Genomic DNA, 25,008 nt, shown 5'->3' with positions numbered 1-25,008 from the left:
TCGTCAAATAGGATTTGTAGTGAATAGATCTGGTTCAGATAATAAATATAAAGCTTATTGTATAAAAACCAATGACACTAATACCTATTAAGGTCAGGGTCACCGAAGAATAATTCATATAGAAAAGTACAGCCTTCTGTGTCTGATACCCGCCGTCATTTTTTGGCCTAAATCATTTCGGTTTCCTCAAAATGCTTTCATTAACCATACGAGCGAGTGTACCAAAACAATGCTCAAATAGAATGTCCGTTATTGAACAGCAAAACGAACCTATGAGGGATGAGAATCACACTCTGAAGCCACTAGATCAACACTACTTACCAGTTATATAACCGAATCATATAACTAAATAATCAGCAGTCAATATACTTACAATATATACATTTACAAATACGAATATTTCAGATTTCCTACAACCCTTTTAATATATTAGTGCCAGATCACATTGTATATAATGTTATGATAATAGGACATATTATTTACTGATACATTTTATTCCATGTCGACGCAGACAGCCAGTCTTGGAAGAATAACTTCTTTTGACGTTTACCTTTATAACTATAATAACCTATGGAGTTTAAACGTGGAATATCGTTTATAAATATTACGGCATTAATAAAGATTTTTATTTAGTATTATTTATATAACGTAAAGTAAAGGTGAAATACCGCAAAAATTATTTGTGAATGGACTTAAACTTATATTTTGAAATGTAAATAATCATGAATTCATATGGTTAACCACACGAGTATATGGATGGATGGATAAGAGATGGATAAGAAATTTAAATTGGCAGCTATATTTGGAGAAAGTATAAATTACAAAATACATGTTTAACAGTTAAAACTAACCTAACTAGCCCCTATCTTCTTTCAATTATTAAAACCATCCTTAATTATTGCAAAAAATATGTCTACTTAGATTATTGTATGCATTAGTAAATAATATATATGTGGTCTTAATATAAACAATAAAAACTTTTGGATATTTGCCAAACACGACCTATTTTCTAAACATGAAAAATATACATAATTACAGCATATATAAATCAGTTTCAAGGTTAAACACAAACGGATTTTATAATGGTTGATAACGTTATGTGGTCAAACCTCGGCTGTGTACCAATAGATTCTATATGCAAATAACACAAACTCGGTGAACGGTGAAAAAAGGCTCAACGCTTTGACCTAAAAATCAGCGGTGTGTGTCCGGGACAAAAAGCCAATTTTCTTACCTAATAAAAATGATTAATTAATACGATGCAGAAACCGGAGGCTTTATAGCATGTAGCGCACATAACTTACTGTTATTTATAAAGAAATCGCGTTTACATACGCAGTTACTATAGCGGCCTAACTATCATGGTTCTTAATCACAAACGTTATCCAAAGAAAACGTAAGCGGTCCTTGCAATTTCTTTCCACGACTTCGCCCGTGAATAAAAGACAAGTATTAAACTACATATATGCAAAGTCTATATTTATACAGGGTTTGTAATTTAACATATTAATTTGCGATTAAATTACAATATAATTTTGTGTCGCCCCTAAAATTCAAAGAATAAACAGTCTTTTAATACAAGTTGATTTTTCTGTCAGCGCTGTGTTAGACTCAATACATTGTAACGGAGCAATAAGACTTATAAATATTTTATCCGCTAAACACAATTGTTTTTACCCAGTGAAAACTTTACATATCAAAACTACATATTAAAGTAATAATACATTAGTTAATTTATTGGCTTACTAGAGGTCTATTAACTAAGTCTCGGTGGGGCTACGAGCGACGCTAAGCGATGACACGTTCCGCTCTATTAAATTTTGATTAAGTCTACACATCAATACCTTTCTTGATTCAATTAAAATCAATAGCATCAAAACTTAATTAACTAGATTCGTTAATTAAGAAATATTTACTTAGTTAACTGTTATATAACCTACAGTCTCAAACCAGTTCAAACTCTGGCTGTTTATTGATTTTTCTGAGAACATAATTAATACAATACGTGCTCGTACAGAAAAGGTCACACTGTTGGAATGTCGACATGGTTCAAAGTACAAAAATTGGACGTTAAGGTAAAATAGAAAGGCAGACCTGTAAAGAAAATTGATCACCGAATATGACTTAGACATCACAGATCATCCATTAAAAATATTTCAATTGTTCTCTTATAATTAATGAATAATTATTTATTTATTGCAAGAATATGGTACAAAAATAATATCAATACACTCGAAAGGCGTGGCATGCAAATTTGTCTTAATTCCTATTTATTATATTTTATTTTACATTTTAAATTATCAGTCATATTAATTAGTCAATTCTTAAATTATTTGTATCATATTATACGTTATCAAATTAATTAAAAAAAGCTTTTAAAGTTATTTTTTCTTGTATTCCTAAAAAAACACATGCATAAACGTGAATCCTATTCCGCCTGAAAAATCTTGCATTTTATGGTATTTGAAACCATTATAATTATTTAATATATAAACCGTATTTAAACTGATGTTCAGGGAATCAACGAGGTCGTTCTTTTCGCTTTAAGAATATGATCGGTGCTGTTAAAATATTATTTGATTAAGGCGTACGGTTAACATCTATTATAGTTTACATCCGGTTTTTGTTACAACCTAAACTAATTATTGCACGTGTGAATAATATTTAAAGAACAAACTTTATGTCTCATTAAAAAAAAGTTGTTTTTACATGAGAAACTTAATATATACGAACGAGATACACGTCGCTGACAGACGTCCTAATTTTAGTCTACTAGTCTAATTGTGGTATATGTATATTTAATGCCATTTTGAATTGATTAAACGCGCTAATATTACGAATTTTAGACGGTAAAATTAAATAATTGCACACCCTCATACTTAATAGACGTCTTCAAATAATTTGTACGTGGCTTCGGCAAGATAAGCTAACTCGCTCGACAAGTCTTGCGTGTAGTGGTGTTTAAAACTATACGTTTAAAATATAGTAAACAGTTTAAGAATAATAATGTTTAATATAGTATTGTCTTTTGTTAACATAGCTTTTACACATTAAGAAAACACTTTTTAAACAGAAACGGACGAAACTTATAATTATTTACATAATTTTAATTTTAATAATTATGTATAAAATAATAATTTTTATTCTAACTTATTTACTACTACTTAAACAGTTGTTTAATCGTCATCGATTTGGTTTCTTGGTAGATTTTATTAGTCTGTGTTAAAAAGTTGTATTGAAATAGTGCTTTTATTTATTAATGTTGTTTTTGCATACTGTCCCCCATATTTTATTTAAATATATGATGTGGCTTGACTTAAAAAATATAAATTAATTGACGTACTCATTGCGTTCATATTGGCCAAAATCTACCTATAAGTGGTTCTATTTTTTTAACTATGTGTGATAAATGAAAGTTCCACTGTTAACATCCATTCTAAGACCCAGATATTTCGTCAATTTTTAACGAGGGATTTCAGCGTATTGAACTTTTAGCTGTTGAACGATAGAAATGAGTTTATTTTTTGCCCTGAATATTATCTTATGTAATATTCAGGGCAATTTTTGAATAATCATGTGTCAAAAATAATAAATTTAGCTATATAATTTTTGTAATAAATAGCAGTTTTACATAATAACTATTTAAGATATTAAATACATATCAATCTTTAGTAAAAAAATAATTCGTGGTCTAAACACTTGTAAAGCGTAACATATATATATTTAGTACCATAATATTCGATATGGCTGCGTAAAGCCACAGATATACTTAAGTCGATTATTGATAAGCTTAAATGGGTTCTAAGTAAGCATTTGAGATCAAAAGACCCTAAAAATTCTCAGAAATCTGTATCGTTTGTTTGAATTATTAGTTTGCATATTATTTCAGTGATAGTACATAAAAAAGTCACTAAAATAAATTGACAGATTTTACATAACAAGTTACTGCTTTTTATATTTCTTTTATAATAGTTGCAAAATTATAGTTCTAGTTTAACATAAATTTTAATAATTAAAAATGGATAAATAGAAACTAAAATAAAAATTTAAAACCTGGGTCCTTGCGGTAGTATACCTTTAATGCAGCATTTCCTCATTTGTACTATTTGTCTATGATAGACGTGAATATAGTAAAAATCGCCTTTAACAATGTAAAAATTGCAATTCATAACGATATCTGTAAAGCACTTGAAACTTAATATACAAGTATAATATGCTTGTACATATCTTTTAAGGATTTTTTTAAACATTTGGTTTTGTAAATTTAAAATTATTTACGAAAGGATCAACCGATTTTTTCTCCGAGCGACGTGAAACAAATGGCCTGACCTAACCTATAAATTGATTTAGTTACATAGGAAATCACGTCCTTGATAATATTATTATTATAGTATTATACTATTCAAATGTATATAATAATATTTTTCACATTTCGTAGGTATACATATTATATATTACAAGAAACGAGCTGTCACGGTCAATGTAAAAAACAAAAATACTCGTTCAAGTTGCCAGTTATTTATTAAAAACAAGAGAGATTAGAACCATCCGCCAAAGCGTGTTACGAATTTTATTTTATTTATTTATTAGTTAGTTAGTATAAAACAACGTGTACGCAAAAACCTATACAAGAAAATATGACCTCACCAAATTTACATACATATAACAATTACTATATAATTCTTCGCTTAGGTTTAATGATGTAATTGTTTATTTAAGTCTAAATTAATATCTTCAAAATAAAGTAGAAAGTTACAAATGGAGGTAAGTTATGAAAAGTTAAAAATGATAGGTTCATACCCAACTCAAACAAGAGGGTGGACGTTGTCACAAATAAAGAACCCTATCAAATATTCAAAGGAAACTGTCCTAACTTTTCTTCACTAAAGCCCCAATATGTCAGCCAATTTTGATAAGAAATATAGAAAATCGCTTTAAATAAAATAACTATTTATTATCTATTAAAATATGAATAAATCAATGGCGCTACAACATTTTTGGGTCTGGGCATCAGATTTCTGTATTTGCATGATCATTTGTTAACATTTTAAGCAAGTAGGTGATCAGCCTTCTATGCCTGAAGCATATAAGGCATATAGGCATAGGAAGCATACATATGCACGCCGTCGAATTTTTAGCTTAGACCTCACAATGTTCTCATACGCCGTTCGAGCGAATCTTAAATACGCGCATAGAAAGTCTATTTGTGCACAGGCGGGTTCGAACCTACAACCTCAGGGATGAGAGTCGCACGCTAAAGCCACTAGGCCAACACTGAATATTTATCAAAGTAAAAATTGTTTCAGAAAGTTTTTATAGTTTTAGTGAATTTAGTTGAAGAAACTGCTGCAGGTAGACAAACGGCAGTAAGACAGCAGTCTTAGCAGCACTAAGTGATTGTGTTCTTTTATTAATTGTTTGTTATTGTGTGCATTATAGAGTGGCAGTATCACTTACATGAAGGTGAACCACTTACAAAGCAAAAGCCTTGTACTATTAGAAATATACAAATTTTTATATAGTCTTAAAAACCTATATTGACGCTAGTTATGCAACCTAACATTAAGTTATACACATATATATTTTAGTTAACAATTATCGCTCACGATGGTAGCAATTATACACAAAAATGTTAGCAATTATCGCACACATAACATGAGCCCTTCCCACACTCATAAATTGTAATATTACATTCTCGTTTCCGAATGTACAATAGGTCGACTACATATATTCTTTATAGGTAACATAAGATGTGTCACTGAGATTTAAGAACCTCTCAATAAGTCAAGTTAGTTTTTTGTTAGTCTAGCGCTGCAACCCCACTGTAATTTTATGTTAGTTAGGTTACACTGAAAATGTTCAGAAACTGAGAAAAGCAGTGGGCCTACTCTTTAAAGTATGGGGAATCCATCTGGTAGAAAGCTGACGCCTAAATGTTCGTGTAATATTTTTTGAACTTGACTCATAACAATGCCTAGGCTTGCCCGTATCTGTGGATAGGCCACTCTCTTATCCTTCTCTATCATGCGTCACAAAGCATTGATGTTATCTTCAATAATCGCTGTTAAAGGACGTCCCACACGCGGATCATCATTGAGATTGCTACGTCCACGCTTAAACTCGTTAAACCGATTGTACATAGTGGCAGGAAATGGGTCTTCATTAGGAAATGCTAATCGCAGCCTATTATAGCTTTGTTGTTGAGTAAGCCCACAACAAAAGTCATAATAAATCATAAACCAAAAATTGTCTCGCGTTAGGTTCATTTTCACGTGTAAAAAAGTTTTCATTAGCAATGTTTCTACTGGCCAATTCTAACTATTTTCAGTGTTACCCACGTACAAGTTCATATTTTAAACGATTAAAGCCAGTTGACACCCAGCTTCAAACAAAGAGTTTCATTAAACATACATTTGAACATCACTTTAACAATCGTTAATGTACTTAACACGCTGCAATACAAAATAATGAATTATATTCATGTCGGTAATTAGTATTCTTATCGGGACGAGCAATAATATCCAATCTTAGACATCACGTGAAAAGTGTTCTACATATTCAGTAATTTTACACAATATGTGACAGTTATACATTAATAATTATTACGCTCGAGTATAGTTATTAATAACTGATTTTTATTCTTCAAAAAGTAGTATTTGGAATGAGTTTTTGAATAAAATAACAGTTGCGCTAACTTTCCCTTGTTATAACTTGTAGTAATTTTATGCAGTAAATAAATATTTATCCTAAGATCTTTATTATTATACATAGCTATATTTATATATAAATATATATAACAATATAGATATAGCTATATATATATATATATATATATAGGTAGTATATAGCTAAACAAAATGCCATCATATCATTATCATTGTCATTTCACCAGTATTAAATTAACTTTCGAATGAGCTTCCTCGTAATAGGAAAGAAAACGTATCTTTGTTACTTTTATTTAAAAAAATGATATATCACTCTGTTGATGTAAAGAAAAATGCGGTGTCGTTAGATTTATATGAAGAATATTCATAGTTATGGTGGAGTTGTGATAGAGATACCTTCAGAGATCAAATCCTTTTCTTAGTAATGTGACCTGGAGTATGCCCACGCATGCACTATTAGCGTTTTATAGACCTGTCAATTGGCACTCATAGCGGATGATTAGAGATTCTTTCTGACCAGAAAATATTATAGATTAAACTTATATTCAAGTCCGATATGAAAGTTTGAATCTAGATAAACTGTAGAACATCGAACAATTAGTGACAAACTTAAAACTGTAAGATAAGCCGAAGGAAGTTTAAGTTACGGTCGGTTCAATTAGTTAACTCTTTGACTAGACTTTTCGAAGCAATTTCAATATCTTTACGATACTCAAACTTATTCTATGAATTTAATACATGTCATTCTTTAGAAATTTCTTTATATTAGTACTAAATTTGAATAAAATATATTGCAACGCGTTTGTTTTCTACAATGTATTTATTCATAAACCATGTAAACTTACGCAGTTTTGCACTTTACTATCTAAATAAATTCCATTAAGCCATGAAATAGCACACTCATATATGGTATATTGAACATGCAGACACAGAGTTATACACAAACTATATTCTTTACACCAATCGAGTCCTTAATAAGAACTCTCAACGCGGCAAAATATTACATTTACGATTTTTGCCGTTTTTATTTTATCGAAATATTGGATTTAATGTAATTACAGTATGTGTATGAAATATTTTAACTGAATATGATTGGAATATGATAGTGTATAAATATTATGTTTCATGACGTTCAGCGAATTACGAATCAATTTCACAAATTGAAACACGAGTGTGTTGGTAAAGCGTTGGGTTAGACGTTAGACTGTAGGTCCTTAATCTCTATCGCGTAAAACAATTATTGTTTTGAGTTGAAGGGAAAATAGGATTTTCTGTTTCGTGCCTTCGAGCAGATAACACCTGCTATTGACGGATTTACATAACCGTTACGACTCAGGAGCTTTTCAGTTAAGCGTACCATCATTTAATTACCACCATCGTTTAATTCAGACGGCAAGCTATTGTACAAGCGAAGCATGGTATTGGAGATCATCCGGTGTCCCATAAAAAAAATTATATCTTCGGTTTTATGAGAAATATCTTTACAAATTAAAACAAAAATTACCTTTGAAATTACCCCATAGGTATTTTTTATGGGCACCGCACCACAGATAACATACGAGCACGTGGGTCACTTAAAGTAAAGTGTCTACCGCCACCCATGGTCACCTACAACACTAGTTACCGCCTTGGCAGTGGAAATATTTTCTTTTGAAGGCCCTAAGTCGTAACGTGGTGAAATTGTATTTCAAGACAATACTAATAAAAATTTAATTTGTTTCAGAATCTCTTTTACTACGAATAGTACGCGTTTCTGTTCCTACATACCGAGTGAGGGGCCAACCAGCTCAATTAGATTGCGAGTATGAACTGGGTGACGACACATTATACTCAGTGAAGTGGTATAGGGATAATGAGGAGTTCTACAGATATTTACCGAAATATGATCCACCAAAACACGCGTATAAACTCGACGGAATTAAAGTTGATGTAAGTACTACATTCATATTAACTTATCATCGCCCACTGGCGCTTTTTAGGCAAGCACTTTAACATATTATCGACTCGAACGATCAAGGTCAACGACCGCACTGTACGATGTGCGAGCCCAAATACCTATAACTGTTTAAATGCCTTATCGTCTATTTTTAATTTAATTTACTTTTAAATATCATACATGTTACATGGAGTTCAATCAGCCCAGCCCAAACCAGATCCATGCAACTTCCTTACAATCGAGTAGTCCGCAATATCGCAGCACCCAACTCACGTATTCTCTTTGTATTGAATAAGTCGCATAGTTCCACCAAGAATCCGCGAATATACACTGTAAATATATAATAAAACGATTTGGCGGAATGTCTCCAAATGCTGAAAGTCTGAGACATTTTTAATTGTTAAATCATTCAATCATCGTTCTCTTTGTTTAGGACGTACGTCGTCTGTTATATGTAAGGCTCAGATTCAAGACTCGAGACTTAATGCTAATTATAATATTTATTTATTATTGACCCTTATGTAAATCTACAGACTAGCCGGTTACATACAATTTGAACTAATTTATATGAATATCAACAAATTTTGATTTGATATTTTATTTGAGTAGTACCAACCTTTCAGAAGCAGAAATGTATGTCATACTACTTCTATACTACTGACGACTTACACTACTAGTGAGGTTTTAACCTACTACACTCATATTTATTTATTTACATTTCGTTACTATAAGGTAACTTTTTGTATAAGCAAAAATGTACATATTCAGAAAAGCACGTTACCTAAAATATTACGCAACGGTATCGCTAACAACTACCTGACTAACTAACTAACTGATTTATTCCAGGCAACCCTTGTATTGAAAAATATTAAAAAAAAACATCTACAAAGTACAAGAAGTGCATAAATAATAAACAAAAAAGAACATGAAATAACATTTAACACTAAGTATAACTAAAATAAATTAAAATCTATACATAAGTAAATAGCGTTGATGTGTCCTAATTAATGTATATAAGTAGCTTTTTACGAGACAGAATATAAATGCTCAAAAGAAGATTTTTAAATGAATTTAAAGTCTGATATCAAGAGTTAAGAAGTTCCAAAGGAGTTTTTCGCACTTTAAACAGTAAATTTATATAATTCAATACTATGAGTAGGGGTTTCAAGAATTTGATTGTCAAGGGAACGCAAATCAAAACTCCCGCCAGAAAAGAATATAGGTTATGAAAGTGTTAACACTTGCCTTCTAAAAGAAATTGTTACCTTCAACGTGTATATACCACTTACAAATTCAATTGCTATTCACAAAGTAAATAACTTTAATAATTTACTGATTACAAAGCACTTTACGTTATTAGTATAAGAAATTGCTTTTGATATCAAATGTGATAGGAAAATATTATTCCAAAAATTGTCATAAAGTCTTTTTGTCATGTGGGTCGCTTGTTGTTCTTTAATTTCCGTTTGTATTGTCTAGCCCGCAGCTTCTTGTTAAATAACATTTTTGCGTTTCCATTAAATCTGTATTGAACATATCAATATAATTCGTCTTTCTGTCTTTCAGTTATTTTGTTTTGCATTACAAGTTTCAATAATTAGCTATAATGTTAATTTATAGTATTAAACGAAAATTTAATGAGAAATCACCTAAAAACAACTCAGTGGTACTTTAAAAGCAACAATTGTGAAAATCGATGTATGCGTAATTCAAACTTAAAATATATTTTAGCATCGAGGTTACATCATTCACTATATTATTAACTGAGAAAACACTATTGAGAGAATTATTTAAAGAAATTAATATACCCACGTTGCCTTCCTTTTACATTCTAGAGAGTGATACTCTGTTTGCTCGTAAAAATTTGCATCAATTTACTGTCAAAAGTGATATTCATTCTATAAATACCAGGAATAAGCATAAAATAGTAGTCCCAAAATATAGATTAACAAAATCGAATAAATCGTTTTTTGGGAATTGTGTCAGATTCTACAACAGGCTACCGAAGTGTGTAACTGATCTTCCGACTAAAAAGTTTAAAAACGTCATCAAAGGAATCCTAATTAAAAAAGCGTATTATAAAATCCAAGACTATGTTGACGATAAAGATGTATAACGCTAATTCATCTCTGCATGTGCGGCTTCCCTGGCAACTTGCGCTGTGCAAGTGTGTGTATCTCATTTTACACTAATAGTAAAAACTCAATTTTCTTTTGCATTGTATAGAATCTCTGTATACCTTGCATTATATAAACTTCTCAGCCGATTATTACTATTGTAACCGAGTCTTTGTAAGCTAAACCACTGTTCTAAGTGGTGTCCATGGAGTTTCTTGCAGGTTCTTCTCCATGAGACCCACTGTTTGGAACTGTGCAAGTAGACGTTTCATAAGAGCCTGCAAAGGCCTATTTGAAATAAAAAAAACTTTTGATTTTGATTTTGACTATATCACTCATATAACATTCCATATGTATTTCTGAGGATAGTTTATGTTATAAATTTTTTATCCACATTTTCTTAACCTGTTACGACTACATTAAAACTCTGTTTTTGTCGTTTATAAATTTGATAATCTGCAATCAGCCTCTTGGCTTTAATCAGATTTTATGATACGATTTTGAGGTAATTCGGGAATGCCAATCCAATAGTTTGTTTTCCTCATAAACTATGAAACAACGGCAGTCTCACCCTTCTCAGCCGAGGACGCAGACCACCGTTTCTAAGCTAGGGGCCCGAAGCTAGGGGGTTGACGTGTTGCTGAAGTCTCTTTTTGAATTGTTCGGTTAATATCTTAACGTCTTCCTCTACAGTGATAACCACTGATTTTGATACTAAAGCGGCTTGCTGAGAGCAGTTTTCCAGAGCTGTTTTCCATAGGACCATATTCATTTTTGTAAATGAGAAGTTTATTCTCCAGACTGAGAGCGGCTTCTACCTCATAGCCCGTTCATGTTACGAAGCCTATTATTAGCATGCTCTTACTCGGCTTTTAGATGGTCTTGCCATGTTAAGTGTTTATTATCCAGGCGCATACCCATGTAGGCTGTAGTCCGTTTTGGCAAGACAGCTCCTTCTTTAGTTACCGGTGAGCACTCTTCTCTTTTTAATGGGAACGTGGCGTGTACTGATTTCGCTGGGCTTGCCGGAATCCTCAATTTTTTAAACCATAATTCTATTTTGTTTAGGCAATCCTGTATGATGATGAACATTCCTATATTTAGCGTAATTGAATGTTAATGTAGTTGACTCCATTGTATAAAAATGCGCCCACACTAGCAATATCTCGTTTGAAGACCGTTTTCGCGCTCAAGATGAAAGATCTTTGTGGGTGTCCATGGGCACGCAGTAATCACTTAATACCTGGGTGGCTACATTTCATGAAAGATAAAATTACTTTATAAGTCATAAAATAATATTTATAGATATATTATTTCACCTTTCTCTTGTAATATAAATATATATTGGTATTTTTTATCAATATGTTTCGTTTTCTTTCCTTATTTATTAATTAGTAAAAATAAAGTCATGAAATCTTGTGAAAACAAAATATATATATACAGTCATCGATAGAAAGGCAGTATATAGTCCATTGAAATGTTACATGGGCTGAACATTTTTAAGAGGACGCAATTTTTATGGGACATGTAGGGGGGGGGGGGGTAATACAAGCTTAAACTCAAGTTTGTGGGGTTAGCGCCCTTGTATCCTGGCCGCCATCTTGGAAAAAGGGGTGAAGGCACGTTTTTGGCTATATCATCTAAACTATCCATCGTACAAAAATTTGTAAAAACATATACAGTAGCAAATTTCTTTGCCTACAATTATGCCTACGAGTATATGACTTTTTATCATAAATCCAAAATTCAAAAAGTTAAGAAAGTTTTTAAATTTTATGTTACATGTATAATTAGAGCAGTGTTGGCCTAGTGCCTTCAGCGTGCGACTCTCATCCCTGAGGTTTGATCCCAGGCTGTGCACCAATGGATTTTCTTTCTATGTGCGCTTTTAACATTAGCTCGAACGGTGAAGGAAACATCGTGAGGAAACCGGCTTGTCTTAGACCCAAAAAGTCGACGGTGTGTGTCAGGCACAGAAGGCTGATCCTACCTACTTGCCTATTCAATTCACAAACAATCATGAAACAGATACAGAAATCTGAGGCCCAGACCTAAAAGGTTGTAGCGCCATTGATTTATTTTATTTTTTTATATGGGTAATTATCAGTCATAGTCAATCACAATCAATCACAATGTAAAAAAAATCTAACGACGCACTGCGTATAAAGACAAAATGCAGGAGCATATAAAACCTTATTGGTTAAGCCTTTAGAAATTTTAAAAAATCTATACTTTTCAACTGTAAACAAAGAGTTAACACATACATCTTCTGAAGTCGAGCTCCGATTTGAGTAATAAATCAGTTACATTCGGATTTATGATACGATTACCAATTTTTGTTTATTGATGTCCCAACGGAGGATTATAGGTATTTTGTAGGCTTACATAGCAGTATTTCACTCTATATTAACAGATTTAAATTTATAAGAATCAAAAATTTGCTATGTACGTGAATGTTTTTAAAATTTTATTTCGAGTCACTTTTAACATTTGTACCTAATATAAGCCTTCTTAGTTTTATAAGCGTCACGATTACCTAAATATTTGGAGTTACGCTCTGAGAGTATAACCAGGCACTCTATTCGACTGTTACATTGCATTCATTCGTTTAATAGCAATAAACATTTCATTATTTTGTAATCTAATTACACTGTTTCTACCAAATTGTGTTTACGCAACCATGAAAAAGACAGAACATGTTATATTCAAAACAGTGTAATAATCTAATTATTTATAGCAATAACAATGTCTCCTTTTTAAAAATAAATAAACGAATCATTCCAGACCTTCTCTCAGGTACTAAGACCGTGCGATTTTTGAAGTTTTAATTTAGAAATAACCAACTTTTTACATTAAATAACGACTCAACACTTTTGCAGCTTTCAAAATCGGACGATCGTCACGTTGTGTTGCACCAGGTGACGTTGAAGTCGTCAGGTCTATACAGATGTGAAGTGTCGGCGGAAGCGCCGAGCTTCGCGTCCACCGCCGGCGAGGGAAGAATGGACGTCATTTGTGAGTCAACAATACTTATAAAAGTTTGCAAATTTCTTAAACCCACATCCAAATTAAAATACAAAGTTGTTTTGTGAGTTAGATTAAAAATTGTTTGTGCTGTGTAAAGTTTCACGACGACTCGTTGAAGATTGTAAAGCTGGAGTTTGACAAACTGTCTACTTAACTTAGTATCTACTACATACGTACAAAGCCCTAACTTATGATGTTTTTTTTTAATTGTTTAAGGGGGCGAATATTGTAGGAACGCAATTGCATACTGCATATTTAAGAGAAAATGTAGCAACCAATTTTGTCGGTATCGGGATAGTAGGTGAGGTTATGCGAACAGGCAGTTACAAGTCTAAAATATTATATAACCGTATTAGATCTCCTTTATCCTTCGACACGAGACCAAGCCCCGTTCTCCACAATTGTCAGACCTTTAGATGAGCACGTAAAAATCCTACGCCTGATATCAAGTACCACAATTATCGTGTGTCTTTATTGCCTACGTCTGTGCATAGGATTTAGCTATCTTAATTGAGTCCGGGTAGATAAATTAACACAGACATTAAAAATAAAACCTCAACGTCCGGCGTTCCACAAATAAGCGTTTTTAAGACTGTTTCGACTTCAACAAAAGAGTGTACCAATTCTTAAAGGGCCCGAAACTCACATGCCATCCTTCTGGCAATGCGAGTGTCCATGGGTAGCGATAATACTTAACCGTTTACCCTCTGTTTTATTCGTACATTAACATTCCAAGTATGTAGCCTACACTAATTCATTGTTTATAAATTTAATTGTATTAAGTTGACATCGGTCCCAAAAACGACTTATTTATTTATTTATTAGAGTTTACCATATTACACATAATATTATATCTACGGTATATATTACAAGCTCTTTTATCTAAAATACATGAACATTTTTGGTAAACATAATAGTTATTAAAAAACAATATAAATTTTTGTAAAACAGAAAAAAAATTACCAGCAAAACAGCGGATTAGGTATGAGATAGGCACTTGACAATGTATTCTTTAGAATTGATAATTCTACTACTATTTATGAAATCATTGTTTTTCATACAAATCATTCATTTACATGACCTAGAAAAAAGAAAGCATACAGAACAGAGTCTGTTAAATCCTTACGAAATAAATAGATAACAAGGCATTAACGGTATAAATTACATATCCCTAACAAACTCAATTATATCAATCAGAATATCATAAATCTCCAATCGTACATTGATATATGGGCTTACAGAAACAAAATAATTACTGTCGAAATAATGCATTGCGTGTCCATTATGCCACAGTATACATTTATTGTGTGATCAACTGTAATAATTCGTTTCAGCTATCATGGTAAAGCCTATTGTGTGGAATAATTAACAGTAAAACTGATAGCATTATATTTAGGACGAATGTGTATCAAATAGCTGAAATTAAATTATCTATTATCGTGACAATGGGGTAACACTAGGTACCAAATGTACGAAGGAATTTAAACCATGTTACGGTGAACCATATTTTCTGATCAAAAATTTTATATAACAAAACATATTCATGAAAATGACAATAATTATATTGGCGTTTAGCCACAGTACAAATTTTTAATGTATGGAGCTAAGAATCAAATCCCAGGTTGGCAATATATATTTTAAGGGTACCCTTGTAAGTTTCGGGTGTTATTTTAAGATTTGAGGGAAAACAAGGCGCGGAAAAATATACGAGGTTGTCCTTTTTTTCTGTGATGTTTTAAGCAAATCTTAATAGAATTATGTTACATATATAAATATAGATATATATATCTCATACATGATACTTTACTGGTGGATATCTTGGACATTTAAAATGAATAAACATAACGTGTAGAGTGTACGTAAAGTGTTGCTCACGTTTAATAATATAAACCTTCAAAACATATTCAATTTAATTTAATAAAATTATAATTACCAAAATAATATAGAATTTTTTAGATTCACTTATTGGAGTGTAATTAATATAGAAAAAGTTTCATCATCGGACGTCGAGGCACAATACGAAATTCCACCCGTCGTTACGTCCGTCGTTATACTACTGAGCGTTAATTAAGTCAGTTTCTACCGCGCACCACCACTAAGTGGAACGAGATTTCCACTGAAGCAATTTCCGTACCAATTAAACTCAAGAAAATTCTTAAAAAGGCGGCAACGCATTCGCGAGCCCTGTATCACTTAACATCAGGTGAGCCTCCTGCCCGTTCTATAAAAAATCAAATTTTATTGTCTATTAAGTTATAATCATTTTATATATATTTAATTTAAAACAATTATATTAGGTCCTTACATATGAAATTGGCGTATATCGTACTGGCCACTTTAATCACGATGTTCTCCTCTTTGGTAAGGAATTCCAAATTCAAATTTGTACAGCTATTTACTCGTGTATTTGAGCTTCGATGACCGTCATTCATTTGTTTTTTTCTGTTTGCGTCACTCATTTTACAAAATGGAAAACTTAAAGTATCGCATTATTTACAAGTATGAGTTCCGCCGTGGCACTAGTGCTGCGGAACCGACTCGAAGGGTGAATGATGTGTATGGCGGTCATGTTGCAAAAGAAAACACAGTTCGTTTTTGGTTCCAACGTTTTCGTTCTGGAAATTTCGACTTGCAGAACAAGTCCCGTGGACGGCCTGAGAGCCAAGTTGATAATAAAGTATTGAAGGCTATTGTGGAAGCAGATCCATCGCAAACCACATCCGAGTTAGCTGCAGGCTGCGGTGTTAGTGATAAAACTGTTTTAATTCACTTGAATCAAATTGGGAGGATTAAAAAGCTTGAAAGGTGGGTACCTCACGAATCATTACCTGTGATGAAAAATGGATTCTTTACGATAATCGGAAGCGCTCAGCGCAATGGTTGGATCCTGGCCAGCCAGCCAAATCCTGCCCCAAGCGAAAATTAACCCCAAAAAAGTTACTTGTAAGCGTTTGGTGGACTAGTGCCGGTATTGTTCATTGCAGTTTTCTCAAATCTGGCCAGACTATTACGGCTGATGTCTATTGTCAGCAATTGCAAACCATGATGGAAAAGCTAGCGGCTAAACAACCTAGGCTGGTCAATCGCTCCACGCCACACTGCACAACAGACGGTTACCAAATTAGAAGAGCTTCAATTGGAATGTTTAAGACATCCTCCGTACTTCCCGGACCTTGCTCCAACAGATTAACCTTTTTTTGGAAATTTGGACAACTTCTTGCAAGGGAAAAAAATTAACTCTGATGGGGCAGTCCAAATCGCCTTCACAGATTTTATTGATTCCCGTCCGACTGTTTTTTTTAGTAAAGGGATCAATGGACTACCTATGTGATGGCAAATGTGCATAGAAATCAATGGTTCATACTTTGATTAATGAAATATATTATATTTAAAAATAATCGACTTTTTGTTCCTCCCATACAAAATGCCAATTTCATATGTAAGGACCTAATATAATAACTACCTAGTCCAGCCATAATTTCTGTTACAAATGAATTTTTTTTTAAGTAATGTAATATTATTAAAATGTATAATAAAATAAATCAATGGCACTACAACCTTTATAGGTCTGGGCCTCAGATTTCTGTATCTATTTCATGATCATTTGTTAATCGAATAGGCAAGTGTATTTTATAAAACGGCTATTGCTGAGAGGTTTGACAACATGATCCAACACTGTATCTTCATACACTTTGGCTGATGTTTTCATCAACGCAACAGAAGGCGTTTTGATCGATCCACTATCTTTAAATATAAAGATTGATTAAGGACATGTCCTGTATACCGGCAATAAGCATCAAGCTTAACGTCTTGTTTTAAAATCCGTGACAATGTCCTATAGAAAAATCTTCATTTGTCGCGATAAGTTTTGTGCTTTCTTATGGGGTTTAGAAAAATTCTGTTTTTGTAGTGCCTTTGTAGTTCTAACAGCACGCGGCCGCCCCGATCTTTTCTGGTCTACAACAGACGAAGTATTGGTGTATCTGTTGATAGTACGATATATGAACATACGGCTGATATCAAGCTTTGAAGTATCTGGAATATGACCGACGGCCCCCACTTTGAGCAAGGCAATCAATGCTATTTTCTTTAACATAACATACATATTGTAATTTGATAAATAACATGAATAAATATGTGAAATGGCAAAAATCGAAAGAAGTTTTTAAAAAAATGTACATGTTCCAAATTCAAAATAATTTAAAAGTTGAAAAGAATGCATTTTCATTTGTAACAGAACTAATGGCCAGACTAGTTATAACTATTGTTTTTTTAGATCTACCACGAGAAGGTCCAAGAATAACTGGGAATGAGCAAGAAAATAGAGTAGGAGATTCTCTCTTCCTAAACTGCACCTCAGGGCGATCGTACCCTGGTGCGGTGCTCAGTTGGGATATTGATGGTGAAAAGGTGGGTTGACGATGTTATGTAAAGAAAACTCTTCTTCAAGAGTGTTTGCCTTCAAGTGTGTGCCGGATATATATATCCAAGTATAATAATGTCTTAATATTTTTTCCTTGTTTAGGTAAATAATTGATTATTTCCTAATTAATGTTTATTTTAGGTTAAATATTGATACAATAATTGTAAATTACATTCACATTTCATTACCAGAAACTCAAGTTTTATTTATTTATTTATTCAAGTTTTCCACATCATACATAATACTATAACTACGGTATATGTTACTAATTATTTTATCTAAAATATATGTCAATATGTAATAAAAATATATACCAGAAACTTTTGTTAGCCAGAAAAAAAATCGGTCTGGATAAGTTTTATTAGAAAAACCATAATATATAATAAAATCAAATATATTTTAAGGTATGCAAGATATGTCACTTTTACAGCGTAATTACAGTTTATTTATTTCTAAGTCCTAAATCAACATGTTAAAAATTACAAGACAAATATTACACACATACACATGAAAAACACAGGGCAAACATTAAAATTAAATTATTATAAACAAAAATTAAGCTACTTTTACGTTTGAATCTAAGTAACGAATACTCGAATTAACAAATAACAATATTTGATTTCAAAGCTACCTAAAGTGACATGTACCAAATTACATAATAGTCTTATTCTTAATTGAGTCCGATTTCACTCCATAGCAACGGAGACACGCTCAAAAAATATTCCAACTTTCTTAGAATTTAATTAAATTAGACTCTCAAGAACTTTGATTGCCTAATGAAAATTATTTTGTCTACACTTTCATGCCTTACAACGTGCAGTAATATACTTAACATATTTTACTTAATATTCTTAACAGATTTAACTTTCTAGTTGTTTGGACTTTAGTTAGAAGGCTTAGAAAATAGTTAAAATAAAAAATATGTTGCCCGTATTATGATTTTAAAACTGCGCAGTTTACTTAATATAATGCTATCATTTTTTATCTTGCATCCGTTTAATATTGATAAAATTCAAATGAATATTACATAGATAAGAAGCATATTTATTTTATATGTTAACGTTTTATACAATGCGCACATACTAAACATATTATTATATTATTACAGTAATAACTTTTTTGTTTTTATCCTTTTATTGGAGTAGCCATCAAAAGATATATTTACAACAGTTCACCCTTTTTAATTCAATATACGTTATTGTTTGCGATTTAGAATCTTTTGTACAAAATAAATTATTTCCACGTCCTTAGTTCCGCCAGTAAGTCAGTAAGTCATTGTTGAATATACGTATTTTTTTCCGATTAATTATGATGATGCCTACAAATTTAATTTACATATAAAATGTTTTTAAATCCACATTTTCTATTCAGGTGACGGACCCAAATCTTTTGGTCCAATACCCACCAATCCAGCACGCGCATGGGTTGGTTTCAACAGCCTTGGGCTTGCTGGTACCAACAGGGAAAACCATGCAAGTAAAATGCACGGCCAGGGTGGCTCCTGCTTGGCGGGAAGGCAGTGAAGCTGTGGTTGGTAATAGCCAAGTAGCGGATAGTAAAGAAGCCATGTTATTAGGTAGGTTACTATCTGCGAACGTGTTATTCTCACTACAATGTAAATGTATCTTCTATTTCACCATTTCCACTGCTGATACAGTCTAAAGTTTATTTTTTATTTTGTTATGTAATTTTACAATTATAGAATGACTGAGAGTTTCTTGCCAGTGTTTCTTGTACATTCTACGCTTAGAGCCGGTTAAATGTATTTTAATTGAAGTGCTAGCGGACGCAAGTGATGTATTTGGTTTTAAACAAATGTCCAAAAACAAAAAAAATACTTAAGTACAAAAAATTTGATCTTGCATAACAATACATTCAAAAACAATTTGCTCAGTCAACAGTAGGAATGTTTTTAACACCTGCCTCTATAATAAAGTACATTTTCGTAATCAAAAACGGTCGTTTAAAGAAATGTAGCTAAAGAACGCTCTCGAGTCTCAAGGTCTCAAATTAAAGCAACGCCTCTCTGTCCATTTACCCCATGATTGAACGACACTCTCTGGGAAATAATTGAAAATATCTCCCTAATTTCCATCCCGAGATATTTTCAATTCCAAATAAAGTGTTATTATATTTAATCACAGTTCATAATTTCACGATATTTCAGCGAAATGAATCCAGAAATTGACTGTATTATTCACAAAACCGTTTATATTATTTAATTGAGGTTATGAAAGAAGCGTAATTAAATTAAACAGTCATTATTTATTCATTCTTTACTTGAAAGCTTTTCACTCATTCATTTTATTTTGACAATTAGGATTATTATGTACCTGTCGCTCTTCCATATTATAAAAACAAAAAGCTCCCCTAATACTGATTATCTCGAAGGTATTTCTTATTAATGATATTCATTATTCACCTACCTTATCACCCTATCATTTCACCGCCGTGAATACAACTTAATTTTACTAAACTTAAGAATATTCAGGACACGTTGGCGTACATTTGAATGTTATTGGATTGTGTGAAACTAACAAACGTGTGTTCCTCAGTAACTTGTGAACCAAGTTACAATGATACTCGATTTAAAGCACGTACTGGAATATACAATTAAAATAATATGGAAAGACTGAAATTCTATTTGGATTGTTTATTATACGTGGTATATATTCTTACTAGACTATATTTAAAAAAAAACTAAACTTATGGTCGAGTTTCTTGGTCCAATCAGGTCAAGACGATATAGACCAATTACAAGCAAGTGATGTGATTCAGTTTTCGTATTCTACCCTTGGGGACCAACAGTATTTTTTTTTTCTTTTTACTCATATTACCCACAAATTTGTCTATCCTTGAAAACGAAATGAATTTTTGAGGATTCCTATAAAAATGTATACCTTTAAGTACTATTATTTTTGATTTGCTTACTTTTGCTGACAAGAGAAAATTACCATAAATCTGCTTTTAAATATAATACTTGAAGTTTTTTCATATAAAAAAACGTAAATTGGTTTGCAAAATACAAATGATTTAGCTCGTTCTAGCTAAGTAGTATTAGTTCTTGGGAATAATTTATATGTCCGGAAAATAAAATTATATTATATCAGATTATTACATGAGATGGGCTTGTTAAGTCTTTTCAAGTTTAAATTAACAAATCATATCTGAATCCACGTAAACAAACTTTTTCTTTCCCTTAGGCACTTAGAGTAAAATCAAGTGTTTGAAACTTTGACGAGATTCCTAAATACTCAAAGATTCATCCTATATTCACAAGTACTTCCATTAACTTGAATAATAATTATTATTTGTTACAGTGCGAAGTTCAGCCGTGGCGTCTACATTAAGTATAACACTGTTAACACTTTTTCTTCTTCAAATCCTCTTAACACAATCAGAAACGTGATGAATTATTTATTAACCTACTTATCTGTGGAATATAGAGGTCTAAACGTGTGCGGAAAGTTATTGTTTATGATTTGTTTACTGTACTCTGTGAAAAACAAGCAACAAATAATTTACCGTTATCTGGAGGCCTCACTTTACCGTTTTCAAACAATAAACTAACTGAAAGCCGGTGACAATTTGTAATTTTCTCACGGGTTATGTTTTCTCTCCAGAGAAAATAATAACAATAAATATCTGTTTATTTATGTGTATGTAAAAAACAATAAGAAATATTTATACCAGAACAATAATCACTTATGATTTGTAAGCGAGAGATGATGTAACTGATCAGACACAAATGGTCTCATGATACATATTAAACCACGACAAGCCTCGACTTTAAGTTAACCTGTCAGGATCTTGGCATGTATTAATTATCTTCACGTTAGGCCTGCTGATGTATAAATAATTTCAAATATAGCGTATTCCAAGTTCGTTAACAGTGACCAGTAGATGTAAGCTAACTTAACAAACAGATTTTTGTGTTGGAAACAAAAAAATGTCATGATAAATCTTATCTTTATTTCTAAGTATAGTTTGCGATTGATTTTACTGCCGTTTTGTTATCGAATATCCCTTATGAGATATTAATATTTTCAAAGTTAAAACAGAATCTTATGAAAAATAAAAGAAGGTTCCCGTCAGTCTTTTTTAATTTAACAATAGAGAAACACAAAAAGTTGTTTTGCTTATGTCTTCAACATATGTATATTCTAAATCAATTAATTTATATTCATTGTCCAAGTTCGTATCAGAGATTACGTAAATTAAAGACGATTATTTGTAGATAACAAAACGGCCTTATTAGTAGGCCCTATTATATGTAAAGATGGCGGTTCACGCTGCGGCTATGACAGGAAGCTGCGACCAGGTACGGAGACAACAAACCACGACTGATGTCTTAGTGTTCAACAAGTTAATACTGGGATGAGACCTAGAGCACAAGCAAAGCCACATCAGTATTGTACTCTTTCGATAGAGTCAGTTGTATTATTATGTATAACTGTGATATTTTTTATTATCCAATTAGACCTTTTTGAGACCATTATTGTGAATTTTTGTTGGATGTTAATTAGCTGAATAAGACGTGTCGTCATATTTGTCGGAGGTATTCGTCAGAGGCGTTTTTTTGTCTTTAGTGAGACCAAAGACTAACTCCTCCATACAAAGTTTAAAGACAAGTGACGCTCGCGCCTATCTTTGTCGATCTTGCTGCGGTCGCAGCGTGAACAGCCTTAACAACCTTAATGCGCCACGTTTAGAATACTACAATAATGCTGCAAGAAGGATACTTGCCGATTCAATGCTTTTAGGAACATTGTTTGCTTTGATTAATGTAAATTGCGCAGTATACGAATGCAAGTATCCTGTAGGTCAGTGTTTCCCAGCCTTTTTTTTACCACAACTTTGCCAACCTAAAATCGATATGCCTATGTAACATAATTTATATTTAAAAAAAATTGAACTGTTCAATTAAGAAATTTTAATGATTGGTTTTAGAAAGAAATCACTAGGAAATTGTTAAATAAATGATATTTAAATTTTTAAAGCATTAGAACTAGAATTCAAATTCCAAAAATATTTAATAAAGATTTCTCTATATTCATATAGTGAGACTCTTGCGCTTGATGCTTGCTGTAAAGAGATTTTATACTGAGTTCCAATTTGGTAAGCTTCAGTCTCAAGTCTCCAGGTTATGTTATATTCACCGTTATACCCGTACACCGTATATACCGTGGGGTATGGGCCCCACGTTGGGAAACACTGCTTTAGATAGTTAAACTAGCTAATTCGTAAGCATCGAATACATATCTGTACTTATGTCACTATCAATTATTTCTTTGAAAATGTGCTAGTAATTATTTTTGTAGTTTTATTAGGCCTTGTAAATTGTAAAAAGCTAGATCGCCTTCTTAGGTAAGTGTAAATATTAGATAATTCTTTTATATCAATATTAGACGTAACTGTACGTAAATGTTATCTATTTTTAAAACTTTATCAGCGATATATTTCTATTAATTATGATTTGGGTATTTTTAACTATTTATCAGTATATTTATAAGTTAGGATTTTAAGTAAATCAGACATTTTTTTTTATTTTATGACCAAAGACGGAGAAGAAGTGTGCTTAGTTATGTTACGTTGAACTTAAAACTTGGTGCTCAAACAAGATTTATGCAGTTTCGTTTATATTTCGATTGGAGAACTTACCAATTTTTATATATGTATGTAAATTGCTCACTGAATTTGACAGTAAAACTATTTCAAAAACGTTGACGCACCATTTGAAACGGTAATTTGACTGAAAAATGTTCTTCTCAATTTCTGATTCACAAAATAGGATAAACAGTGTTTTGCATATAACTTAATAGTCGTGGCAAACATGGTGATTTTTACAAAGCAGTGGTACTCAGATTGGTCCATTAAATTATCTCGATGCATATCTAAAAAACTAGAAAGTGGCGACGAAATTAAATTTATAAAATGCCGTTAGTAAACGACTTTTAGTACCGCTGCGAGGCAAAAAATTTAACAGCTTTAATTCCTTAAAATTGGTCTTAAACATTATTTTTGAATTAACGAAAATTTTATTCATTGTACAAACATTGTATATACTTAGCACGAAGCTTTGGTTGTTCAACCGTAATGTAGTTAGTCAACTAACAAGACTTGGTTGGAATAAAACAATTTATTTAATCTCCCTTGTTTTATTTGGATACATATCTATAAGCAGTGGCTATGTATGCTACCATAAGGTCGTACTATCGAATCCCGGTAGTACATTTGTGGAATTTTCTATCTTTGCAAATAATATGTACATCATGAAGGATAGGACACGCTTCAGATATTGTGTGTTAGGCACTGAATTTTGACCATCTATAGGCCATGTGGCTTGTTTGGGACCAGGAGCTGAAGCGCCATTGGGTTGTTTATAGTAAGGTTTAGTATAAAAAACCCTCTTAAAATAAATTATGTATGAAAAGCCGTAAAGGCTAAATTAGCTAAAGGGTTATACGATCGTAAACATTGATAAATTCTAATTATTGTTTCAATCGAAATTCGAAGCCAGCGTTGATTGCATTGACTGATTTTAAATATTATTTCGTGTCGTTACGAAATACTGTCTAGTTTTTCTTAAAATTTATTTTAGTTGGCTTTTTTCCCGACAATGTTGTCGATGGAGATTAGTTTTTGTAAATAAAAATAGTTTTACTTAGTATTGACTGCAAGTTTTAGGGAGAGGGCCTACGTACATTTTTGTTTAACATAGTCTTCGAAGTTAATTTTCTGTACTCCTTTATTAGTGGTACTATTAAACTGCAGAAATGAAACTATTCGACCGATTCGTTTGGTTACGATCTCGTAGCAAAACATTTGTTGAGCAACAAG

General features: G+C 32.1%; 1 protein-coding gene across 1 annotated transcript in view; it reads left to right on the top strand.

The window, feature by feature from the left end:
* Positions 1-24,309, top strand: part of LOC123707467 — a 26,194-nt gene extending 1,885 nt beyond the window's left edge. The window contains exons 2-6 of the mRNA XM_045657528.1: positions 8,389-8,594; positions 13,598-13,733; positions 18,022-18,155; positions 19,540-19,744; positions 21,489-24,309. Of these exons, the coding sequence (XP_045513484.1) occupies positions 8,389-8,594; positions 13,598-13,733; positions 18,022-18,155; positions 19,540-19,744; positions 21,489-21,577 (770 nt within the window). The 3' untranslated portion in view covers positions 21,578-24,309. The remainder of the gene's footprint in view (positions 1-8,388; positions 8,595-13,597; positions 13,734-18,021; positions 18,156-19,539; positions 19,745-21,488) is intronic.
* Positions 24,310-25,008: the final 699 nt, after the last annotated feature.

This window comes from Pieris brassicae, chromosome 3 (genome assembly GCF_905147105.1).
Source record: "Pieris brassicae chromosome 3, ilPieBrab1.1, whole genome shotgun sequence".
In the NCBI taxonomy this organism is placed as follows: Eukaryota; Metazoa; Arthropoda; class Insecta; order Lepidoptera; family Pieridae; genus Pieris; species Pieris brassicae.
This window is presented reverse-complemented; position numbering and strand designations above follow the sequence as displayed.